A 25,550-nucleotide genomic window follows, 5' to 3' on the forward strand; every position below is an offset into this window, starting at 1 on the left:
GGTCACCAGCCGAGGAGGAGAAGAAGAAGAAGCAGGCAGCAGCAGCAGCAGGAAGAGAAGAAGCAAGTAGGAGGTAAGCCTGAGGGGTGTGTGAGAGAGAGTGTATGGGTGAATGGATGTGTGTGTGCGTGTGTTTTGGAGTGCGTGATCCTAAGTGTGTGTGTGAGCGCGCGTGCATGTGTGCTGGCAGTGTGTGAGTGTATTGATGTCTGAATGGGATGCCTGGTTGTTTTACTATGAATGGATGCATGTGCATGTTTGCAGTGGGGGGGGGGGGCTGTAGTTTTCTGTGAGTTCGGGGGATGTTTTGGAGGTGATATTCCTACTAAATAATGCATTTTAGACCCATAGACCTTCCTTTCCAATTTGTTTGATATAATTGCCGTGACGTATATTTTGTAACAATGGCTGATAATTGTTCATCTTTCTCGAAAACCTTTTAAAAATTTAACAGGGTTGCCGCCATCATCATCATCATCATCATCATCTATCTCTCTTTTCTTGTTTGTGGTGGTTTTTCTAGATGAACATGATGGGCTTTGCCAAGTCATGCTGTCTTCTACTGATTCAGAAATTTCCTGACTATTGAACATGTTTTAAGCATAACTGCTTTCTGGATGTTGGCGTGCATGTATTTTGGTAGGCCTAATTTTTGAAGGTTTTCTGTAAAAGAAATATATGATGTGATGCTGGTGACTGATGTGACTAACGGAATAATTGTAACTTTTTCCTGTTGCCATAGTTCTTTAACTTCCATAGCCAGTGGTGTATATATTTCTCTCTTGTCCTCTTCCTTTTCTACAACATTTTTGTCAGTAGGTATTGCTATATGAATGAGGTACGTGTGTTTTTCTTGGTTGTTTTTGACAGTTGTGTCTGGTTGAAGTTGAAACAAGCTAAGAGGTGCCAGCCTTTAGTCCATTTTGTTCCAGGGCTAATGTTTGCAGGGTAATAGTAGCTTATACTCTTTCTGAATGCTTGGTTGCTGGTTTGTTGTACTAGATTTTTCTGTACTTGTCAACTGCTTCATTTGTTCAGTGGTAGCAGTATGCTGAATGTGTGAGTATGGATATGAGAAAGGTGATGGGGAAAGAGTGTTAAATGTTAGGAAAGGTGAGACTATGGTCATCCAGTAAAGGATTTGCAGTCAGAAAATATAATTGAGGGAAAGGGAGACTGTATCACACAGAGTATAGCAAAAGCTTCAAAGTACAGCAAAAGCTAAAAAAGTAGGAATGAGTAAAGTTAATTTCAGATACATTGAATGTCTCACTTGTTCTTTATTCCAGTGATTTTAACATTAAGATGTTATGTAGAACAGGTTTGTCTTAATTGTGGGCTGTGAAATCAGACATGTGACCAAGGCCATGTTTCGGTGGGCACGCCCCCTTGGGGGCTGGGCATGTTGGTGGGCATGCCCCTTTGAGGGCTGGACATGTTGGTGAGCACTCCCCTTTGGGGGCTGGACATGTTGGTGGGCACGCCCCCTTGGGGGCGACCATGTTGTCCTCATTTTTGGTTTCCAAAATATGGTCACCCTACTCTTGCCAGGCTTGCAAAGAAGTGGTGGAATTTATCTTTACTGAATATTCAGAACTAAAGAACATAACATATAACCACAAAGATTCAAAGATTTTGGGTTTGCATAAAGGGAAGTGTTCAATGACTCCCCACCCTCCACACACCCTACCTCCCGTTCTATAATAAATCCTTGATTAAAGCCAACCGTATAATCTTCAAATACATTAGAAATCTACGTGTTAAGGAAATAACTGTTTAGTGACTGTTGGACTGTAAAGAAATACAAGTACTATGTAGGACTACATGACTTGATACATACCCCAGATTAGGAATCCTTTCAGCCATCCCCGTTATCCCAGAAATAAGATTACAATGAGAGATCATAACTCCTTTTGGAACTCCTGTAGAACCGCTAGTATACATGATTACGGCAGTGTCTGAGGGCATTGGTTTCAACCTCTGTTTGTTGCCTAACACTTAAAAAAAAAGCAAAAACATAAAATCAATTAAAAAGAAAGCAAGAAGATTAATTTGTAGATTATCATTTTAAAAGTTCGAACAGGCAAAACAAATCTACCTTCCTGGATGGGGGAGACCCACAGCGGAGCCACCATCACATCCAGAACCCTGTGAACTTGCACTGGGCAAAGCAGAAGGTCATGGGGTGGAGCACAGTTCTGCTTTGGGGGAGGGTCCTTTATTTCTTTTTAAACGTTTTCCTCCCATTTAATGTGCTATGTACACCAGCTCCAGAGCTGTTTTTGAGGCCTTTTGGGGGCGGAGTCAAGAGAACATGGAGGCTTTGGATCCTGCAAATCCACAGCCTCCCCAAACACCCTCCCCCAAATGCTCAATTCCTGGCCCCTCTGTACACAAAGAGCCATCAGCAAAGCGTCCCACCATGACCCTGGGGAGGCCTCCAACAGGAGATCTTACTCTCCAACCACAGAAAGGGAGTGCCCAATGGCCCCTCAACTGCCCACCCTTGAAACTTAGGATTGCTACCACAATTACTTAAACATTTTTCATATTTAAACCACTTGTAAAAACAGTAATGTCTTCTGGTACTGCTGTATGGAGAGGAAGATCTAATTGCTCTCTATATTACATGTTCTAGGAGCTCTTCCAGAGAATACAACGTGTCATTACCCCCAAATGTGTCAACAGTATCTCAGCCAGAAAGGGTCTTATACATCACCAAGACCAAACTTCAGCTGGATGCCAAAATCTTAACCATAACTTGCACTGTGAAAGGGCCAAGCACCCTCATCTGCACCAGCAGGCACGCTTGGATATATACCTGGAAGTGTTCTCAAGAGGTCGTACCATCAATATCCCTGCAACTCCACTAAATCTTGCAGCCTATCCCAGCATTCCGTCACATGTACAGTTAAAAAGTTCTTGCTGTGTTCAGCAGATATGATGCATTACATTTTTTGTCAATAGCAGATATGGTGAAGCATTACAATTGGGCTTAGGAGTATACTGAAAATCCCAGAGGAAATTTTTTTATCGCATATGTCAAGAAATGACAATTTCCTGCCTTACATTTTTACATGTTTTAGTTGCAATGCTCCACACTAAATGAACATATACCAGAAGAACTTCCACTGTGTGCTAAGGAGCTTCAGAAAGAACAGCCATGGCCAACACTAAAAAAAACCAGTAAGTTCACGGGACTCTGTGTATCATAACACATATGCTAGAAATAACAGTTCCTGGTACACAGAATCCACATATACCCTCTGTGCAGAAATAACCCAAATACGGCTGGAAATATAGTAACCCTCATCATGCCTTTTATTGCCTCCAGTTTCTCTTTTCTCAACCCCCCCCCCCCCAGAAAATGCATTCATTCACATAAGGATTTTGAAAAAGTGGTCAAAGAGAGAACTATACGTACTGTTATCTACTTTCTCCCCCATAGCTTCAACAGACGTCATAGTGTGAACAATTACACCTTTGGGGAATTCTGCCCATGTTGTTGGTTTGCCATCCACAGTAATAATATGACGCAGTAGAGGAACCTGATTAGCAATACTCTGCGAGGGGGGGAAATACATACAGTTTAATCATTTCTTTTTGGCTCAAAAACAAACAAACAAACAAACAGACTGGTACAGAGACTATAGTCGCCCCCCGCCCATCCCCATATTTGCCTTTTAAGACATGACCATCCTTAAAACAAATGTATCAATTCAAGCCGCTTTATGAACTTGTTATGAAAGGTGAATACGAAATGGTTATAAAGAACTGTGGTAAGAGCCTAGAAACTTATATATAATACCACTCATGTACATGGAAAAGAATGAATGGCTCCTGTCCCAGAGGCATAGATATCTAGTGTCCTGTGATGCATAAGTGTCAGGAGATTATTTATGCATTCAGCACCACATTAAGAAGCGTCTACTGGTAGCAGAGAAGAGACAATTTCAGCAGGTGTCAATAGTGACAATGGCAAAAGCCAGACCTAACAGAATTTCCCCATGCATGCAGCGTTAAGGATTAAGGATTTGCAAGGTGTGGATTTGCAAACGTATGGCTCCTTTGGTCCTAGCCCACAATACTGCAACTTCCCTTATCTGCCCACTTCCTTCCTACCATTAACTCATAGTCCCTGTTGTCTCTTCTCCGATATCAACAGCATTCAGCCCTCGGACCCTTTCATTAGCCCCTTCTTTTCTCAGCTCCCCATTTCTGCTGGCCTTTCCCTCCGAAGACTGTCTCCTCTACACACCCTTTGTTTTGAATTCTTGTTTCAGCCTTCTGCCGGCTTGGCCTCCGTTCGTTAGCCAATCTGTCTTTTGGTTCCCTGACCCTTAGATTTCCTACCTCCTGGGACCTCTTCCCACTGAACGGTCTAGTTGTTCTTCCTACCTTGTTCCCAAAGCACCTCCTGTCTCTAGGGACTTTGAGAAAAACCCTTACAAAACTGTTTTAGATTCAACTCACAGAAGTGCAATGTTGAAAACACCAGATTGCTGACAGTGTACTTTGGCAGATAGAATCTTCACAAATATTCTACAATATCTCATCTGCTAATAGGTGACGGCCTCACTGGCACCACAAAATCCCTTAGTGGGTAATAATACAGATTACACTTGGGGGGACAATCTTTATAAAATGCTTTTATAACTATGCTGCAAGCTTTTATAAGCATGCTGTGAGCCAAGATTTCAGCCTATGAAGCTAATATTCAAATAGGGTATTTAACAGTCCATTTATGGGAAGAAACTTCAGATCTAGTATGATTTCTCTGTGCTTTGTTCAACTGCGAGAAAATAGATAATAACCTACCCTGTCACTTTTTAAAAGCTTACTAGCCTTTTCCTCCATTTCTATTAAGTATGTTGTTTAAATGACTGTGGATGCACACAGCATTTTACAAGATAAAATAAAATACACCTCCACCACAAGCATAAAAACTAAGTTATTTTATGAAGTTATTAGGAACGCTGCATATGAAATAGATATAAAGAACTATGGTTGGAACCTAGAAATGTATATATACTACCATCCAGGTACACAGCACTTACAAAGAACGAGAGGAGTCCCAGAGAGCTTACATATCTAGCATCCTGTAATGTATGTCCACCGGAGGATTATTTATGCATGAGCTTAAGCATCACACTGAGCAAGCCCACCTTTTTGCAAGCTATGAGTGCATTCAAGCCAGTCACATTTCTGTACTTGTGTTCTTACATGATAACTAAATCTTTAGATAGGATGGAGAGAGGGAGAAAGGGAAATAATAAACAGTACTCTATGCATATCACATTTCCCTCCACAATATGAAACAAAAACCTGTTTGTATGTATGCATCCAATTTATCTGGACACAGCTATTCCTTACCTTCAATCTCGTCTGCATCAATTCTTTGCTAGTAATAATGGTTGTCACCTCGGTTTCATTTAATCCATGTACTATTGCAGGGCCTCCTAGAGTGGCATAAAGTGTAACAACTGGGGGGGAAAATAATGCATTTCCTATTATAAATGTCCAAGATATCAAAATATAAATTGCATGCTGAAAACACCCGCTCAGTATAGTGCTGCTTGGAATGTAACATTTGGAACTCAGACACATGAAATGCAGTAATATTTTGGTGTCACAGTGCACATTTGTACCTATTTCCTCAGAAGAACTGCAATACAGCTTCTCCAAGCCCTATAGCAGAAGCCCTATTCCTCCACAGGAGGCAATATACTACTTTGAGTTCTGGCTGCTCCACCTTAATCGTATAGTAGGAATGAAAAGCACAGCACAGATCAGCAGGCAGCATGGGAGCAGAGCATAGAGGAAGACTTCAATCTCAGACGTTTTACCTCCTGCTTCATGCTATGAAAGAAAAGTTAATCGGGACCATTTCACGTTTCCTTTAAGTAAACATGAACACCAAATAATATTGACAGTCACTACATTTAAGGAAACCTTGCTGTGATCTGGTAAGAGTGATTTTGAAGGTGCAGGAAGGTGCACCCAACACCTGGGGGAGCAGCACACACAGATCACCTGTTCAGGGGTTTTGATTTCAGCTATCCTCTTCCTTCCATTGGCGCTCAGCACTGACAAAATCGTTTGGCAGAAAGAACCTCATGTACGGCACTGTGCATGGAACGGATCCCTGCGAATGAGGATCTATGCATCTACTGGGGAATTCTCAAAAGGCCTTTTGACTAGTAAAGATTGGTTAGTTTTATGTACCTCAAGGCTGTGAATCAATGCTGCTCACTGGAAAGGAAGTTCCACTTTAAAGTCGAGCTGCAGCCCGCATCCTGATTGTCGTGCGAAAATTGCTAGGAAAGAGCTTCTGCATGCTGACTTACCCTCACTGCAGCTGCAATGAGTCAAGACAGCAATTTCACCAATCTGGCAGCAGGCATGGAGAGTTCCCATGCCAGTGTCAGACACTTCCCAGAAGCTATTGCCTTGGTTTGGAAATTCTCTGTGCCAGAAAAACAGCTTAGGCTCATCAGGAGTATGTCACTACACTGAGGCAGTTTCCAGTAGTCTCCACTTGAGTTTATATAACAGGCACAACAATTCATACTTTCAAGTCACCAGGTTGAAGATCAGAGGTTATATGTATCAACAGCAATTAGACTACATGGAAGGGAACCTAAAGTCTTCCTTTAAAGACATGCCCACATCTTTGTTGCAAAAGAAGAACTGTCATTTGTTTGCAGCTTTTGGAGTGTCTCTTCTGCAGCGTTGGCAATTAAAAGGCAAAAAAATATTGTTCTAAAATATGGGTATTGCATCTCTTTAATCCTGAAGGACAAATTCTGTTTTGGAGAAGTTCTCAGGGCCTGCAATCCAATGGTAGGTGGGGCTAAAGACAAAGGGGGCAGGACCAAAGGCAAAAATGGGTGGTCCAAAAGACAACGAATACCAGCATGTTGCAGCGTAGAGCTCTTAGAAGAAGCACTTCAACCTTTCAGAAGAGGGGGAAAATGGCGCAAGAGTCAGGAAACCAGTGATAGGGGAGGAAGGGGTGGGGCCAAGGGAGATGGGTGTGGCCATCTGCAAAACCGCATTGGACCGGATTTGGTCCCCAGACCTGAGGTTCTGTACCCCTGGTCGAAACAGATTATTAATGTTAACTAACAGAAAAACCCTACTTAGACATTCAATCCCTCACAGGCTTAGAACTGAGTAAAGGGGAAGAGGAACGGGAAGGCCTACGTTCATGCGTAGGCTCCCATATGATTCTGAATCCAGGGTACAATAATAATAATATATATAAAAAAATATTTCTTACCCGCCTCTCCGTTTGGATCGAGGCGGGGAACAACAATAAGTATATAATACATAAAACTGAATTAAAAACTTAGTATACATTATTAAAACATCCTAAAATTCTACTGGATAGACCTTCCTACTAAATCATGTGGGAAGCTTGTGCATACAGAGCAGGCTCCCCACTTCAAATCTTCTCTTCCGGTGCATGGAGGCCAATGGGGACATAAAGGAGGGCCGGCAAACGTGGCCCCGCTCTCCCACTCTCATGATCCTAACCGCATGACAGATTGAACACTGGAGTAGGTCTAAAAAAGTATCATATTAAAAACACATCACAGTCAAAATGGATGCAGTTCTTCTTATAATTACAGCTACCATAATCATGGCACATTTTCATAAAACCATGCAGTGTAATCCTAAACTGAATTCAACGGGGCATTTAAACAGGCAAGCATTTATAGAACTGCAACCTTATACTTCGGTACCAGCCCTAAAATAAATGGACCTAGGCACACCTAACTCTGCATATGATTAGGTTATTAGTCTATTAGAAGAAATGTAGTGCTTGGGAGTCATTAGTTCCAATACATCAACAAAGCTATTTTCTTTTACTCAAAAACTGAGCTGTTGGAACCATGTGTGTTTTGAGGGGCAGAGGGAGGGGGAGGCAATTCAACAAGGAACACAATTCCAAATTGTTGCAAAGCAAATACACATGTGTATTGTTTTCTTTAATTTGGTGGGAGCAAAGTACAAAAGATTGCTTTTAATGGTTCCTATGTGCTCTCTGTGCTTAGGCCAGTGACCCCTATTATGTAAACTTAAGATTTCCCTAGCCGGCTCTCAGCAAGCAGTGGGGGACAAAGTATAATCTCTTGAATAATAATTGATATTATTCACCTACAGAGAGAAGGGGAAATGAATGAAGTGAAAAACAATTCTGCAGTTAATGAAGTCAAGAAGCTTGCCCAGTTTACAAAATGGTGCACTGACGTCATGGAGCAAGAGCTGAAGTGAGCTAAAGCAGCTGCAAGCTATTATCACACAGCAGCCTGATCTGCCGAGTTGCTACTTGACACTGTGCATAACACTTTCTCATGGACACATAAAAATCTAATTAAAACATATAGTATCACAAGCAACTATAAAAGGAGAAGCCACCAGGTGTATATTTGTTACCTATCTAGGAGTGATCCAAGAATGGGGGAAGGCAGAGAAAAAGAAAAATTCTCCAGAGACAATTGATATTATGAAGCTTATTTTAAATAAGTTATTCAACACATAACAAAAAAAGCACAAGTTAAATTTGGGGGAAGACATTAAAAGGGGGAATGTTCTGCTATTCTCACTTACAATGGACACTCAATCCCAGTGAATAAAATAGATATTTTCTGCAATGAAAGCATTCTCATGAGAGAGAATCAGGGCAAATTTCACTAAAGATGTGCAAAGATAGCCATAACAACCAGTTGAAACACATAATTATATAATTGTAAGGTTAAAATGCAGTATCATTTTTGTGCAATGACAGATGGAAAAAAATAAACCACAGGGGACTATGAATTAAGATTTTTTAAATGAACATGGTAAAATCAGGCCCAGTAGATAATGAACACAGGAAAAACATTACTTATTAAACACTGGAACAGCAAACATCTTTCCTTGCAAAATTAAACAAAATTTAACTGATCATGTTTCACTAACTCGAACTCAACTTTGAGAAATGACTACGTGAAAAGTGTACAACAGTATTCCCATCTGCCAGCAAATAAGTCAGCCAAGTTCATTCATTTGAGATCACCAAATGCTGTGTCACGCTGTGAGCTGAAGCACGTCTCGGGAACTTGAAACGTCCAGTTAAATCTCCACCATTTCCCTTCCGACCCACCCTCTGATTCGAATGCAAGCCTCTCTATCCCAAATGTTTCAATGTTTCAGCCCTCTTTTTGAAAAGTTGGAAGATTTGCAACAGTCTGAGAGAGCCAAATGTTCTTAAAAATAAATATACCTAAATATTCCTGAAGGTGCTTTAATTGAATTTTTTTTTGATCTAGGTTTCATGTTCTTGATTAACTCTTGATTGGTTTTTTTATGATAAAGAGAAGAAAATTGATCCATGACTCTGCCTTCCAGTGTAATATATTTCTTTACAACACATATTTCTGCAATGAACCATAAGGAAAACATTGGGCTGGCTCAGACATAAGGGCAAATCGGAATGAGTCTTGTGACTATGTGTTTCCACCCCCCACCCCTGACTCCAATTCCCTCCTTTAGTTCCCCAGGTTCTCAGCAAACCACATTTTGTGTTTCATTCAAACCAGCCAAACCTTCATTTACAAAAGCCATCAGGTCAAACTAGACATTATACTAATTACAGTAATACTTAATGTCACTGTTGATTTACAACATGGCTTTGAAAATTTGAAGTGAATAACGTTTGGTGTGTTTTAGGTTGGAAGCATTTGATATGGTAGAATTTGTACCATAAATGCAATACACAACTGTGTACTACATTACAGGGTTACAGTAAGCTAAAGGGGAAGGCTGTCGGTAAATTTCCATTACTTCCTTGAACATATTCCAAAGAGTCCTTGGAAAGATTGAGAAACTGAACACACTTCCTATGCAACACGCATGCCAAGGATGCAAGCGGGATGCTGGAGATGAAGTTTTATGGGATGAACGTCAATTTGACAAAGTTAAAATTCAAAGTTGAAAAAGCTGCATGGCACTCTCTGACACTCAGCAGAGAAAACATAGAAGAACAGAGGTCAAAGTTTGGAGGAACCTACAGATGGAACCATAGAGACTACAAGGCACAATGGACTTCAGCCTCAATTATCATGATGGAGCAAAAGGAGTCCATACATTACTCTTTAGTCAAATGCAAGACAAACATGGAAGGGTGCAAATTATGACCAGTTGAGGACTCTGACTTGAGGAGGGAATCTGAGCACAGTAGAGGAGGAACAGAATGGCACTGGCACAAGGTCTGGTCATATAACAGCAGCCCGTGGTTTAGCATTATGTCTGAACCAGCTCATAAGGTCAGAATAAGAATTAAACAGGTTTCCTTTAAAGATCCAGTAGCAGGAATCCACTATCTATTATTGATCACATTTGTCACTTGAAATATTCACATGAAATTTCACTTCCATCCCAGAATTGTTCTAGGAGGAGGGCTTTCTCCGCTGTGGCACCCCAGTTGTGGAACGAGCTCCCCAGAGAGGTCCGCTTGGCGCCTACACTGTACTGCTTTCGTCGCCAGCTGAAGACCTTTTTATTCACTCAGTATTTTAACACTTAATTTTAACTTAAATTTAAATTTTACTGTTTTAACTCTGTATTTTAATCTTATATCAACTTTGCTGTGTGGTTTTATCCTGGTTGCGCTTTTTATACTGTATTCCGTAATTGTGTTTTAAACTGTTGGGTGTTTTACTGTGGTTTTAATTTTTGTGAACCGCCCAGAGAGCTTCGGCTATTGGGCGGTATAAAAATGTAATAAATAAAATAAAATAAAATAAAATAAAATAAAATAAATAAATAGAACATTATTGTGGAAGATAGTGTTAAACTAGAGTGACCATATGAAAAGGAGGACAGGGCTCCTGTATCTTTAACAGTTGCATAGAAAAGAGAATTTCAGCATATATATGGAGAACCTGATGAAATTCAATCTTCATCACAACAGTTAAAGGTGCAGGAGCTATACTAGAGTGACCAGATTTAAAAGAAGGCAGGGCACCTGCAGCTTTAACTGTTGTGATGAAAAGGAAATTTCACCAGGTTCCCCATATATACAAATGACACCTGCTGAAATTTCCTTTTCAATACAACTGTTAAAGATACAGAAGCCCTGTCCTCCTTTTCATATGGTCATCCTAGTTAAACTGGAACTAGATTTTAGTGTAGGCATTAAAGAGATCTAATTTCTGATGAATATATGTGTTGCCAGGGAAAGAACTAAAACTGAGCTCAGCTAAACACACAGAGAATTTATAATCCCCATTGAATTCAATGGAATTTATGTCTTCTGAGTAGACAAGTATAGAATTGCATTGTCAGCTACTCAACACTTCCTGGACTAATCAGCACTTAGATGTAATCAGGCTGTGAGCAAAGTACACAGGAGGAAAGTACTTGTGGAGCAGGCCGTTACTCACACTTATGGATCGCTGTTGGCAACACGAGACATACCAAAAGGTAGCAAAGTATTACGGATAAAACTATTTTACAAAGATAGTTGTGAATGAGATGTCAACTCTCATTCAAAGAGATACTTTCATTTTGAATGTGTGTCAGTTCTATTTTCCTCAGAATATGTAGCATTACTTAAAGCAAAAACCAGAAGAGGAGACAGAAGCAGGGCAGCTTCCATTCATAGAGAAGCTATAATAATCGGTCCAGGAAGAACAACCAAATCTTCAAAGTGGTTTTTGAAATTGCTTATAATGGCCCATTATGCCAATCTACCTTCATTTCTTTATACCAGGGCTTTAGCAATTTCTCTTTTGAGTTGTGATTTCTAAGTTCTGCAGATCTGCTCTCTTGAATAGAACACTTCTGTGTATATATGAATTTTGCCGTTTTCACCTCAATGGATCATTTAATTGCTCCCATTAATGTTTTGGAGAGCATACATGATACAAGTACATAAATGCCTTTAAGTAAGGATTACTCAGCCTTGTATGGATTTATTGTTCTCTGCCTCTCACCAAGGGTCCCTTTAACACTGCTGAAGTGAATTGTAACTATGGTTCCATAGTACTCCTAATACGTTGCTTTACACGGCTCAAGACCGCAATACCTGAGGGAACGCCTCTCCCAGCCTGAACGTACCCGGACACTAGAAACAACATCTGGGGGTCTCCTCTGAAGAAGGCTCGAGTGGTGGTGACAAGGGAGAGAGGCTTTTCAATGGTGTTCCCACCCCCCTGAACTATGGAATGAGATCACCACTGAGGCCCGCCTGGCACCAACACTGTCATTTTTATGGTTTCGGGTTAAGACTGGACTCTACCTTACCGAATGGCAACCTTTCAGCATGATCTTAATGATGTCCAACCCATTCTGTTCAAAAAGACTTACTCCTTAGAAAGTGTGATTGGAGTTGCAGCCTTTGGTCAGCAAATTTCCCTCCTTTGATCTGGTTTAAAGTGGGCCCAGCTTCTCCCAACGTAGCTTAAACTGGCCCTTTAAACCTTTCCTGAAATAGTTTCTTCCAGCCCTTTAACTGCTTGCTTCCTTATCTCCACCATTTCCTAGTTCTCTCTCTTTTGTAATTATTTTTAATTCCCACATTTATGCTTTTGACTAACTTAAGGCTCATTGATTTCAGTAGGTCTACTCTAAGTATGATTATGTCTGGATCCATCCCATTCAAAGCTACTGCACTTGTCAAACTGATGTTCAAGCTGGAAGTTGCCAGGTTGGACACCTCCCTTTCCTCCTTCCAATCCAATCCAGAAGCATACTAGCTCCCACCTCCTCACACCTCGCCAGTCCTTCTTTAATGCACTTGCTGGACTGGAAAAGGGGGTGTCGCCCTTAAAAGAAATCTGCCTTCCCTCCAAAGATGTCATACAGACCCACATACACTTGGAGGAAACCAAACTTCAGAGGTGAAGGTTCCCATGCTGCCACAAGACAGAAGGTTGGCCACTGGCTTATTCTGGAAATGGGGAATCATGGCAATTTCATAGCAGCAGCACTTGCCGATGCTCATCTTCCAACCACCACCCTCCTCCCCCTTCATTCCCTCATCCCCTGGGCTCCTCCAAACCACAGAAACTAGTGTCAGACTCAATGGGGCGGCACTCTTGATCAGAGAAAGCCCTTCCTTCCTTCCTTTCTTCTTGCTGCTGCTAAAAAAAGCATATTCCACACTAGCACCTGTCCTACACAATGAAGTGATTAAAGTGATTAGAAAAGCTCAGCCATATATTTATGAGTCCATAAAAGATTAATATTGCCAGAAAAAGGACTTACGTTGGAAGTTGTTCATAAAGCAAGCTTGAGCAGTGATCATCCATTCCGCTCTAGTTTCACAGAAGATGGCAATGTTGGTCCTTGGTTGCTGGCCCAACACTAGCAATCCATCCCCAAATTTTTTAGCTTTGCTGAAAGCTTCATCATAGGAGAGCCAGTGATAGTTTCCAAGGATGACCTGATTAAAATATAGAGAGAGACTTTCAGAAAACAGAAACAAAATCTAAGCTGAATTTATCCATGTTCTTCCCCTCTTCCCCGCATTGTTTTCCCCTCTATCAAAATTTAGATTGCAAGGTCAATGGGATGGGGAGTTGTCTTTGTACAAAATGCATTTGAAAGTAACCTACGTAAATAAACCGAGCAGATTAAATAATAGCACTGTCATCGTACAATAACAAAAATGACCAAAACTACAATATAGGAACAGTAAGGAATAGTTTCTGAGTGGGTTCAGATGACACAATAGTCAACAGTTGATTAAATAGTCCACCGTTGCTTAACTAGTCCACGGGAGAAATCCCCCTGAAGATCGCGGCACCTTGCCCCAGTCAGGGATGGGACATGCATGTCCCTGGGAAAATGTGGGGAGCCGTATATCGCAGCACCCCAGCCAGGGACGACACGTCCCATGAGAATCCCCCTTCGCCCCAGGTCCTGACAATGGGGGGACCTGGCACCAAGGGGGATTCTCATGGGAACCAGCGCCGCTGTTCGGTGGAGATGGGCAATAGTCTACCATGTGTTAGTAGTCAACTCCACGGATGACTATTTAGGGGGTACTCCCAAGACAACATTATAATAGTCATCCATGGAGTTGACTATTAACACATGGTTGATTATTGTGTCATCCAAACACAGCCTCTCCCTAGTCAAGAGCAAATGACAAACTTTGGGCAGTATCCTACACTGTCCATGGGCTAGTGGGACCTACTGCTGCTGCAATGGGAAGCTAGCACTTCCTGAAAAAAGCGGTTCCTAAAGTAGCATAAAGGAACCCTGTAAATGAGTGGAAACTCTAGTTTCCAGAATGGAACTGTCCCATTCCGAAAATGAGGGTTTCCGTTCATTTCTGGGGATGTTTTAAGAGGTGCGAGATCTGGTTGCACTAGCGGTAAGTCTCTCTGGTGCACCCGAAATAGAAGAGGTGCAGCAGCAATATTGGATACTGCCTTTGTTTCTTAATTGTGTACCCAAAACAAAAGACTGAAGCTACTAATACTGCAATAGCATAAAATCCTAGCATTGCTGCTAACACGTATCTAGGACTGGATGTTGCCAGGTCAGCAATCCACAATCTCCTTTCCCCTCTAAAACTGTCAATGCTATCAGTGAGGCTTGGGCTGGAAGTATCACCCCCACCCTGCACTGAGCAGCAACTGGAAGAGGGTGCGTATGCTGCACAGTGTTGACCCAGTACAATCTCGCACACCCGTCACAATTTTGAAAGAGAAAGAGAAGCTTCATATTGCCAGCCACTATGGTTCTGCATGCACAGAGCTAGCTATTCACACAGCTAACACTGCACAGTATAAAAGAACAAATCACTAAATCATCATCTTAGTATGCTTTTGACAAAAGTGAGTGTAAAAAGTTAAATATTGCCCTCTAGTGTGTGCTTCTTGTTACAACACTTAACATAAAACGCAAAACTCCTATGGACAAAAATAAATTACATTACAATATGACCTGATTCACATGTAACAGCAATTCATGGTTTCTTTAATTCTAAATGGGTGATTGTTGGATTAAGACTCTAAGTTGTTTAACCCTAAACAATCAAGAGCGTACATCATGACAACAACCCAGGAACACAGTGTTCCTGGGTCATTTACAAAGCTGGATGTAAAGCCATGGCTAACAATGGGTTATTTAATTCATAGTTAACCGTTATGTGCAAACTAGGTCTATGGCTTCTATCAGGTCGCTAACACTGCATTCTAAACACACTTATTGGAAGTAAACTTGGTACGACTTATTTTCAACTCCGTATGCTTGGTGCACAGTATGATCTTATTCAGATTGCTTTATATTTAATTCAATGGAAAAATACGTATTTCTAAAGTTGGTCACTGGAATTTATCTTACTAAAATGACAAATCATGAGCCTGACTAGGACAACAATTCTATCCACGCTTATCTGAACTCAGTGGGACTTAATTTTGAGTAAATATGCATAGAATTTCACTATTTGATGCTCAGGAAGATCATGAAATGATTATATTTGTTCCTAAAAATATATGATAACGTTTTCTAGCATAAACACAGAAGTGATAAGCTTTTTCAGATGGAAATGAACAGTTTTGTAATTGACACCCTAAAAGGAATTTAGATGTTAGTCATTTTCAATGCTTGTGATGGCTTTATTTATTTATTATATTTTAATCCATTCAATAACCAATGTTCTCTGGATTACAAATAGTTAAAATACTAAAATGCCATATAAACAGCTTTAAGCAGTTAAATAATGGAGGGGGAAGAAATAAAACAAATTTAATTCAGCAATTATGCATTTTAAAACAAACAGGATTTTAGAATCTCAACTGTTTCTATAATATAGAATAAAAATACATTCTATGTTTTTATTCCAAGGGTGGGAGGAAGACAGATCTGGATCTACTCTTAGGTGGGCAAAAGACAGGTCTGGATCTACTCTTAGGTGGGCAAAAGACAGGTCTGGATCTACTCTTAGACTGCAGGATGATCTGCTGCAGATCAATAAGGGTTTCTGATTCCAGGTGCTATTAAACTGCTATTAAACTACTCCCGACTCCAGCCCACCCACCCAAATAGTGTCAATACAAATCCCTGACCTGTACTAACTCAAATGTAAATTTGTATCTGTATATGCTAGTCACCTACAGTGGGGGGTGCAGAAGGTAGATCTCCAGATTTTGGGGATTATAACTCCCAAAAACCTTTGCCAGCATGTCCAATAGTCAGGAATGGTGGGAGTTGAAGTTCAAAACATCTGGAGATCTACCTTTTGTCAACCCCTGACCTAGAGTAGGGCTCCTGGGGTATAGTACGCAATTGGCTCTGACCCTTGAGCCACTGTTTTGCATCTAACGCCGCTGATAAACTCTGGGTTCTAGTAAAAAGCAAGGAAGCTCTTGCAAGCCTCAAGTCTGCCACCATATGGAACAAAACAAAATAACAGCAAGTGTGCTTTATAATCACAACTTTTCTTTGACATATCTGCATGCATATTTTAAACTTCCTTCCCCCAATCAGCAAATTACTAAGCCACTGTTTGCAATTCAGAAGAAAGAAGAAAAACCAGATTGGGGCTCTTTACACAGTTTATGTGGGATGTTCCAAGTGCCATCTGAAAATCCCTCCCTTTTCCTCCATGTCAGCCATCATCATGTTAAGGCTGACATGTCGCTGGGAGGACCAGATGCAGTCAAGGAAGAAGCGTTCTAGTTATTTGGCCTGCCCCCTCTGTATCAAACTAGGCAGGAACAAATGGGAAGGCGATCTATTTTCCTCATCCTAAAACACAAATCTGGGAAGCACTGGATTAACTCTATGTAAGGGCAGGGGCGGGGGGGGGGGGGGATAAACTCTGGTTTGAGGCTCACCTAGAAGTTGCAGCAGAAGACGTATTTTCATAGACCTACCAGAAACTACCTTGCCTCTTTTTACCAAATATTATAAATAGTGAGGAAAATAATAACCATCAGAAAGGAAGAGCTAATGGACTGGACTGCACTTTAGATCCAAAGAACCACAATGACTCCAGAACTCCAAAAGAAAAAAGGGGGCCCTCCAGTGGATAAGCCCAAAGCCTTTAATCACGTCATTCTCCTTCCACACTTTTCCTCCATTAAAAATAAGCAGCTCTGTTTCTGCATTTCTCAGCTGCCTGATGGTTTAATAACTTGCATAACAGAATGACTTAAAGCTCCCTAATACTGAATGTTCATTCCACTAATTATGCTGAGAAAAGAAACTTACTAAGTGGATAAAATCCTAATCTGTGCTCAAAAGTCCAGTTTGTAAGCAGTAACAACTTGTTTTCAGTAACTTTTCTGGCCAACCAGGATAAGGGTTACGCACATTCACGTATCACGAGCACTCGCTGCGCATGAACATGGATCTAATATTTTTGGCTAGGCTGATGAGTCAGGCGTTAATTTTGATTGTCAACCATTTCCACTGATCTATCTTTTCGTCCAGGTCCTCAAGCAGAGGGAGAATACATGACCGTGGGGAAGTTGTCTTTTTTCTCACTTCACACTGAATGGATGTAAAACCCTAGAGTGCCAGAGTCCCCACTTTCAATTAAAATGTTCCATAAGCTGGGCAAGTACAACATGAAATGTAGGAATTGATATTAAAAAATAAGATAATGTTAGAGGGTCCCTTTATACCAATACAAACCACCACCAACCAAAAAAGTTATTTTGTTCGCTGGCTGGGTTCATTGAATTGCTGGTGAAAGCAAGCAAGAAGAAAATAGCGGAAAAGTCAAAATTTAATTTGCTTTTTAATTTGCTATTTAATTTGCTTTTTAAAAAATAAGAGCCATAAAGAGTCATAATTTGGGAACTGCCCAGAGAGCTTCAGCTATTGAGAGGTATAGGAATGAATGAATGAAAGAGCATTGAGGAAAGAATGGATTTCTCTTCTCAATCCAAGTAATGCTATTTTGCCAGAAGAATGTAAGCAAATTGACACTCTGTATTCAGATTATGTTATTTTCCAGAAAGAGGAGGTTGCAATTGGAACAATTAGGAATGAGGAGGAGAAACAGCATGTCTATTAGGCAAACCAGAAAGGAGGAAAGTACGCAAGTCCAGAATGATAATGTAAATCTTTAATACAGCCCTACACATTTTGGAATTGGGGCCATAGCTAGACCTAAGGTTTATCCCTGGATCGTCCAGGGGTCAAACCTGTTCATCTAGGTGACACACAGGGAATCCAGTGCTCAGGCAGGGGCGAACCCTGGATGATCCCAGGATAAACCTTAGGTCTAGCTGTGGCCAAAGACTCTCCCTTCAGGAACTAAACATGCAAATAAAATAGAAGACCACATGGTGAATTTTGCTCCTTTCATTTTCTTTAATTGATTTGTAAAGGTTTTCTATATTTAGAGAGGTCAGGTTCCTACTTTTGGAATTCCTGCATTTTCTTGCAAGGTTAGTATTTGGTAGCTTAAGTGTTTGAGATGCTTATTGTCAATGGTTTCGGTGGGTCATCTAGTGTGATATTTTAGCATATGCTTTTCAATACATAAAGGTTGACAATTTGGTCTTTTATACCATAGAGTAGGTTCCGATTCTGAATTTAGTCTTTACTTCGAAACATGTAGTTACATTACAAAACACTTAAGAGTTACATTAAAGATTTCTGTTACCATTCCACACCGGAGTCCTTTCCTCCTTTCTGGTTTGTTGGGTTAGAAAGAAGAGACATGGTAGAAATGATCACTTGGCCAGAAAAAAAAGAAAGGGGACAGGCGCACTTTTACTAATTGGAGCCTATAAGTTACAACTCCTGTGCCTTTAAAATCTTGGACAGGAAGGCATTCAGCAGCCTCTCTCTTCACTACATCTCTGTCTACTGAATTTCTGTTTGTTATGAGTCATTTAAAAGCACAAGAGACATGCCAAAACAAGTCTCACCTTTGTCTAGCTTTGATGGGTGAGGTTTGTTTGTTTGGAGAGTGGACATAATCATTCCAATGCATTGCTACAAATGGGAGATTCTAACTCTGCCTAATTCTTATGTTTCCACAGGTGTTCCCACTTGCACATGGAAGACTCTACCAACTCTGACAGAGACCAAAAGGCCCACTAGAGCACACTGGGATTGTAGCCCATTGCTTTGTGTACTGCTTTGGAGAAGAAAAGAAGTCGCTCAAGCAACTTGCACCAATTCTCTTCAAAATGCAGCAAAAGAAAAGGCTGAGGGTTTGGGGTTCATCAGCAATCATTATCTGCGATGTGTGGATAACTTGGGAAAAGGTCTTTATGCTTAGGAGGGATGGTCACCGAAGAAGGAAGGGCAGTTCCCACCAGTGACCTGGCAATGGAATTCATGGGCTTATGAACTCACGAAACCCACTTAAGTTATGCATCACAATGGTGGATCCTCTACCAATCCAAAAGTATCATTCTGGAAAGAGTCACACTAACACTTCAATAACCTTAGCAAGTGGAGAAGATGCTCATCTGTGATTCCTCAGCTACCACAGGAACAATAGGTAATGGGGTATTTGAACACCAAACTGCAAGCCTGAGAAACAGCTATCATACCCAAGGAAGGTAGCAAATATATAAGTTATCCATCCTGACCTATGAAATAATTATGGGGATGCCCCTAAAATATATACATTTCTCTTTACAAATAAGCTACTCATTTGTACAATTCAATCTACTACATTCTTCTTTTTACCCAGCCTTAATCAACCTAGAGTTCTCCAGATGGCCAATGGTAGGAATGCTGGGAGTTGTAGTCCAAAAACACCTGGAAGGCACCAGGCTGGGGAAGGCTGTTTTAACCAGTGCTAGTTGTGATAAACTATGACCATGCATACTTGTGATAACTTCTGATGTGTACAGGCCAAGTCTTTTGAAACATTCAGTTCAACAGGCAGACTACCCTGGGATACACAGAGCTTCCCAAAAGGCACCACTATACTCACAATATATTCTGCTGAAAGAACATATGCTATGTTTTCCGTGTTATAGACTAACTCCCCATACACTGCGTACCATCTATAACTGCTAAGGTCGTTAGCAGTTATATATGTGAACCTCTGAAAGATTTTATTATATTCAGCAATGTATAAATATCACAAATAAATAATAAAGTAAACTTTTACTTGCTATAAAATGACTCTATAGTATAGATAATAAGACTTTAAGCCATCCCCCACCCCACCCTTTAAAATTTTTAGGGTTTTTTTTACTCCAAGGAGTAACATACCTTTTTAAAAACTTTTCCAGATGGCTGGATTTCATCTTCCTCCTTTAGGATTTCCCGTGTTCCCAGGAGTTCTCTGTCCTTAAATTTACTTCTAGCATATTTAAAAGCTTTGTCAAGTGTATCACATCCAGGATACAATACAGATGCTAAGCAATGCAAACTGTTCACAGATCGATATGCACTACCTGGCCTGCTATTCACAGGCTTAGCTTTAATTTGCTTTGACTTGGCTATGGCATGTCTTGATCCAGAAAATAAATACCAAGGAATAAAAGTTATACACGTGTACACCAAGATAACAAAGTTTATAATATGAAGAAGGAATGGATTAATATCATGCTTTAGCTTCATTGATTCCATCTTTGAAGACTGTAAGCTACTCAGGAAAGCTTGACAAGTATATCACATAAAGATCAACGAAGTCCTGAAATAGAAGAAAAGAAAATATACCATTGCATATTGTTAGCACTTACATATATTACTTACAAAAAGTATCATTCCTTTCTTAAAAGGAATTCATTTTCATAAAAGTGAAACATAAGGTCAAACAGAAGTGAAGAAGATTAAATGCTCCTTCCTTTGCTAGTTCGGATGAAGGGAAGATCATCCCTTGAAAAATTCTGTTTTTATTGAATGATTTTAATAAATATGTAGCATTTAGAACTGCTAAATTTCTTGTGCTGGCCCTGCTTCTGCGCACAAAGGCCAAGGGAATGAATGAATGAATGTAACACACCTATGTGAAACTGTATAATGGCTGGTTGCTAAATACAATAAACTTGACTTGGACTTGGAAATGCTTCAGCACATCTTTCATTAATAAAGCTCCCAGGTTTGTTTCACAGTGCCTTCTGCTAAGGATTATATGATATCAGAACTGGGAAAGAGGCTCACTAGATCTGTGAGGTTTGGGACCAGCTATCAATCAGGACTGTCAATAGTAGCTGAATTAGACTATGGTGCAGTTCAGACATACTAGACAATGGTTCAGTTCAGATGTCATAAATCCAAACCAAACCAAGGCTTGGGACCATACTAGGATTTTATTTTCTCCCACCTCCCCTTCTCCCTCTCTCCTTCACTACTTTGCCCTGATGCTCAAATTGAAAACCTGTGATTAGCGCCTTGCCTCCAATCACTTGCAAACATTCTTCAAATCATGGTTTGGGAAAAAGTGCTAAACATTGTTTGCAATTTGGATGTCAAGGCAAACTGTGTTTAGAGAAAACCAGGGAATAAATGAGGAAAAGATGCATATGAGAGGGAAGAAGAGAGCAGATGAGCCCAGATCATATTCCCAAGGGCCCAAACCAAAGGTTTGAAGGACTGGTTTGGGGCATCTCAATTGAACCTATATAAATCCTTACAACTCTACGTGAAGATACCAATGTTTAGACATCATGTAAACTAAAATATATGTAATTCTTTACAATTTAGAAAGTATATATAAAATCAATGTTAATACATCAGTATAATTTCTATTGATGCCTTTTAACCCAAACACTGAATTAGGTTTCCAGTTCTCAAATTCTAAATTTCTGCATTAAATATTTTGTTCCTATTCTTTCCACTGAGATCCCACCAATATTTCATATAACTTGGCATTTCAATCAGACTCCCAAGGGTGCTATTTTAGATTTTTGGGGGGGTATAAAAGCAGCATATAGAAGGCAGGAGCCACACTACTGCTTTATAGCAGTATTGAAGTGCACTGACAACTGTTGGAGCCCATGACACACACCATATACCGCTTTCATTGAAGTAAAGGGATTTGTGCCTTTGGCATATATAATGAGTGGATAGCCCTACTTAAATCCTGTATAGCAAGAGTCACTCAGAGTCTTTAACCAATGAGGTGGCCAAACATATTTGTAGTCCCAAAAAGTAATAACCTGTAGTTATTCAATGTCTGTCCTTTTTTCCTTCTTGGTTTTTTTTCTCCTAACACCCAGTTCCCAGTAATCAATGTATTGTAAAAAATCTGTGTCTCTCCTTAGAAGTAAAATAACAAGTAAATGCCCAAGTTTATGATACATTTGCTAGATTCCCACAATTAACAGCATCTCTAATCTACAAAACTTAGAAATGCAAACAAGACTTCTGTGTGACATCGCCGGACTTTGGCCAGAAAACATATATATTATATTTGATCACAAACCACATAAGACAAATGTAACGGTATTAAAACTATGTCAAAGAATAACTTGCACTCAACTTGCTGTTGATATACAGAATTTAAGTTTGAAATGTGTAGAACTGTTCTTCATTGGATTATAAGGAGACAATTGAGTCCCTCACTTCATCAGCTTAATGCTCTCTCTGAGTTTAAGACAGCTGTGAAGACTAGTCTCTTCCGGCAGTCCTACCCAGATGAATTTTAAACCTAAGAATGTTAAGGTGTTGTGATTGTTATTTTAATATTGTATTGGTTTTATATGCTCTTTTAACTAATTTTATGTATTATATTTTATTTGGTGTTGTTCCCCGCCTCGATCCAGAAGGAAAGGCGGGTAATTAATAATAATAATAATAATAATAATAATAATAATAATAATAATAATCCTATCTCCTCTCCTATTTGTGTCACTTCACATATAGGAACATTTCTCCAATCCCATTTCCTTGCCACCCCCCACTCTACTCCACACTTCCCTCACATGGAATGAAATGAATAACCCTACGGAATTTTAGTGATTTGGAGTACAATCTATGGATTGCTCTGTTGATAGGAAGAGGGTTCTGATATTGGAGCCCTCTGTCTATCCAAAACCCTACCAGCAAGAACCAAGAAGGGCAGGAAGAGGCTGAAGACTTTTACAGCCTCCTGTTCCTCCAATTTAATTGTTTTGAGCTAGATGGGCCTCTTAGCCCATCTAGCTTCCCTACCGTCCGGGGGGGGGGGGGGGGGCAGTAAGTCTTCTGGATCTTGCTGATCCATGCCTCTCCTTCCCCTTCCTGCTCACCAGCACACCTCCTTTCCACCCTCCCTGATCTCTTCCAAGGACACTGTTGTGATCTCAAAAAGAGGAGCTACCAAGGAGCTTTTCACAGTAGTTGGGGGCAGAGGTGGGAGAAGATCCATGATCACATCTCTTCCTCCACACTTGTAGCTTTGTCTATTGATCAATTATTTTATTAGAGACAAATGCAAACACAAAGTCTACACAGCACCTGATGCACAAGATCACACACATACTTTTATTCATGATGGTTAATTGGTTAGGTGGCAAAATCTCTAATTATCCTTGAAAGTGTCTGCGAAGCAAGCTAACAATTTTTCCAGTGTTCATATTTCTTTCTTGTCTTTCCTTATTAACTTTTTTGAGGTTGAGAAATTATACAAGATCACAAAAGAACCGCGTTACTTGTCCACTTTACTTACTGAGCCATTTTGCTATATGATGTCACATTTAAACATCTGTAATTCTCTGGCAGAACTTGCATCAACGCCTTCTGTAATATCTGTAATAGAGTGGGATAAATAGCATGTTTTTAGCTGCATTTCAAAGATAAAATACCCAACTAATAGAGGGGAATGCTCCTCCTCACAAATGTTCATACTGTGTTTGTAATACTAGAAACACATTTTACTGTAAGCTGACATAAGCTCTATGGAAATTGATATAATAAAAGTTTTATAAATAAAAGGTACTAAATATTGAAATGACATTCCTTTTACATACAAATAACTTTTACTGCAATAGCTCTATTTATTTTATTTATTAATTAAAAACATTTGTATCCCGCCCTATATCACAAGGATCTCAAGGCAGCGTACAGATAACATACAGATAAAATCATACAAGCAAAATAAAACAATAAATATACACAGCTAAAAACAAATTAAACCGTTAATAAGCTAAAACCAGTATAGAATTTAAAAACAGTAAAACCAATAAAAACAAAACTATGTACAGGCTTGGTGAATTTAACCATCAAAGGCTTTGTTAAAAAGCCATGTCTTAATTTGGTGTCAAAATGAAACCAGTGCTGGCACCAGTTGGGCCTCCAAGCAGAGGGCATTCCACAAGCAGGGTGCCACAACAGAGAAAGCCCTCTCCCACGTCCCACCACAGCGTATGGCTCATGTAGGTGGGACGTGAAGGAGGGCTCCTCCAACAGATCTCAAATCTCAAAACTGCCATCTTGGCCCTGTGGGGAAGAAGAAGGACCGAGGGGACAGGAGCAAGCAGAAGTAACATCGGGGCCTGCTCCTGCTGGACTCTTCCCCCCCCCACAGGGCAAAGTGCCATCTTGGCCCTGTGGGGAAGAAGAAGGACCGAGGGGACAGGAGCAGGCAGAAGTAACATCGGGGCCTGCTCCTGCTGGACTCTTCCCCCCCCACACACACAGGGCAAAGTGCCATCTTGGCCCTGTGGGGAAGAAGAAGGACCGAGGGGACAGGAGCAGGCAGAAGTAACATCGGGGCCTGCTCCTGCTGGACTCTTCCCACCCCCTACAGGGCAAACTGCCATCTTGGCCCTGTGGGGAAGAAGAAGGACCGAGGGGACAGAGCAGGCAGAAGTAACATCGGGGCCTGCTCCTGCTGGACTCTTCCCCCCCCCCCCCCCACAGGGCAAACTGCCATCTTGGCCCTGTGGGGAAGAAGAAGGACCGAGGGGACAGGAGCAGGCAGAAGTAACATCGGGGCCTGCTCCTGCTGGACTCTTCCCCCCCCCCACAGGGCAAACTGCCATCTTGGCCCTGTGGGGAAGAAGAAGGACCGAGGGGACAGAGCAGGCAGAAGTAACATCGGGGCCTGCTCCTGCTGGACTCTTCCCCCCACCCCCACAGGGCAAACTGCTATCTTGGCCCTGTGGGGAAGAAGAAGGACCGAGGGGACAGGAGCAGGCAGAAGTAACATCGGGGCCTGCTCCTGCTGGACTCTCTCTCTCTCTCTCTCTTTCTTTCTCTCTCCTCCCTCCCTCCCTCCTTGACTCCTTTTCCTTGTGTGTCATGTCTTTATTAGATTGTAAGCCTGAGGGCAGGGACTGTCTTTTTTGCTAAGTGTAAGCCGCTCCGAGAGCCTTTTTTGGCTGAGGAGCGGGGTATAAGTATGATAAATAAATAAATAAATAAATCTTGGGCAGGCATATATAGGAAGAGGTACTCCCTCAAGTATCAAGGTCTCAAGCTGTTTATTTACAGAAGGCAGACACAGCAATTTTTAGCAAATGAAACCAACCTTTCTGCCTGTGCTCTGAAGTAGTTTAAGAACTGTTATAGATCACAACCTAACATAGTTAACCAGCCTTAAACTGTGGTCTTATGCCTGCTTAACACAATTGGATTGTGGCCAGAGTCTACAAACACAAACTTTTACACATTCTTCATCAAATCGAGTCTTTCTATTC

At 40.8% G+C, this 25,550-nt stretch overlaps 1 protein-coding gene across 5 annotated transcripts in view; it reads right to left on the minus strand.

The window, feature by feature from the left end:
• Positions 1 to 25,550, minus strand: part of ACSL3 (acyl-CoA synthetase long chain family member 3) — a 59,596-nt gene that overhangs the window by 18,850 nt on the left and 15,196 nt on the right. For all 5 annotated transcript variants that reach the window (XM_063132223.1, XM_063132222.1, XM_063132221.1 and 2 more), the window contains 6 exons: positions 23,579 to 23,658; positions 20,197 to 20,620; positions 13,258 to 13,435; positions 5,374 to 5,483; positions 3,425 to 3,563; positions 1,841 to 1,997 (listed from right to left, as the gene is read on the minus strand). In XM_063132223.1, coding sequence (XP_062988293.1) covers positions 1,841 to 1,997; positions 3,425 to 3,563; positions 5,374 to 5,483; positions 13,258 to 13,435; positions 20,197 to 20,556 — 944 coding nt within the window. In that variant the 5' untranslated portion in view covers positions 20,557 to 20,620; positions 23,579 to 23,658. The remainder of the gene's footprint in view (positions 1 to 1,840; positions 1,998 to 3,424; positions 3,564 to 5,373; positions 5,484 to 13,257; positions 13,436 to 20,196; positions 20,621 to 23,578; positions 23,659 to 25,550) is intronic.

The sequence above is a fragment of the Elgaria multicarinata genome, chromosome 8, assembly GCF_023053635.1.
Source record: "Elgaria multicarinata webbii isolate HBS135686 ecotype San Diego chromosome 8, rElgMul1.1.pri, whole genome shotgun sequence".
Taxonomy (NCBI): domain Eukaryota; kingdom Metazoa; phylum Chordata; class Lepidosauria; order Squamata; family Anguidae; genus Elgaria; species Elgaria multicarinata.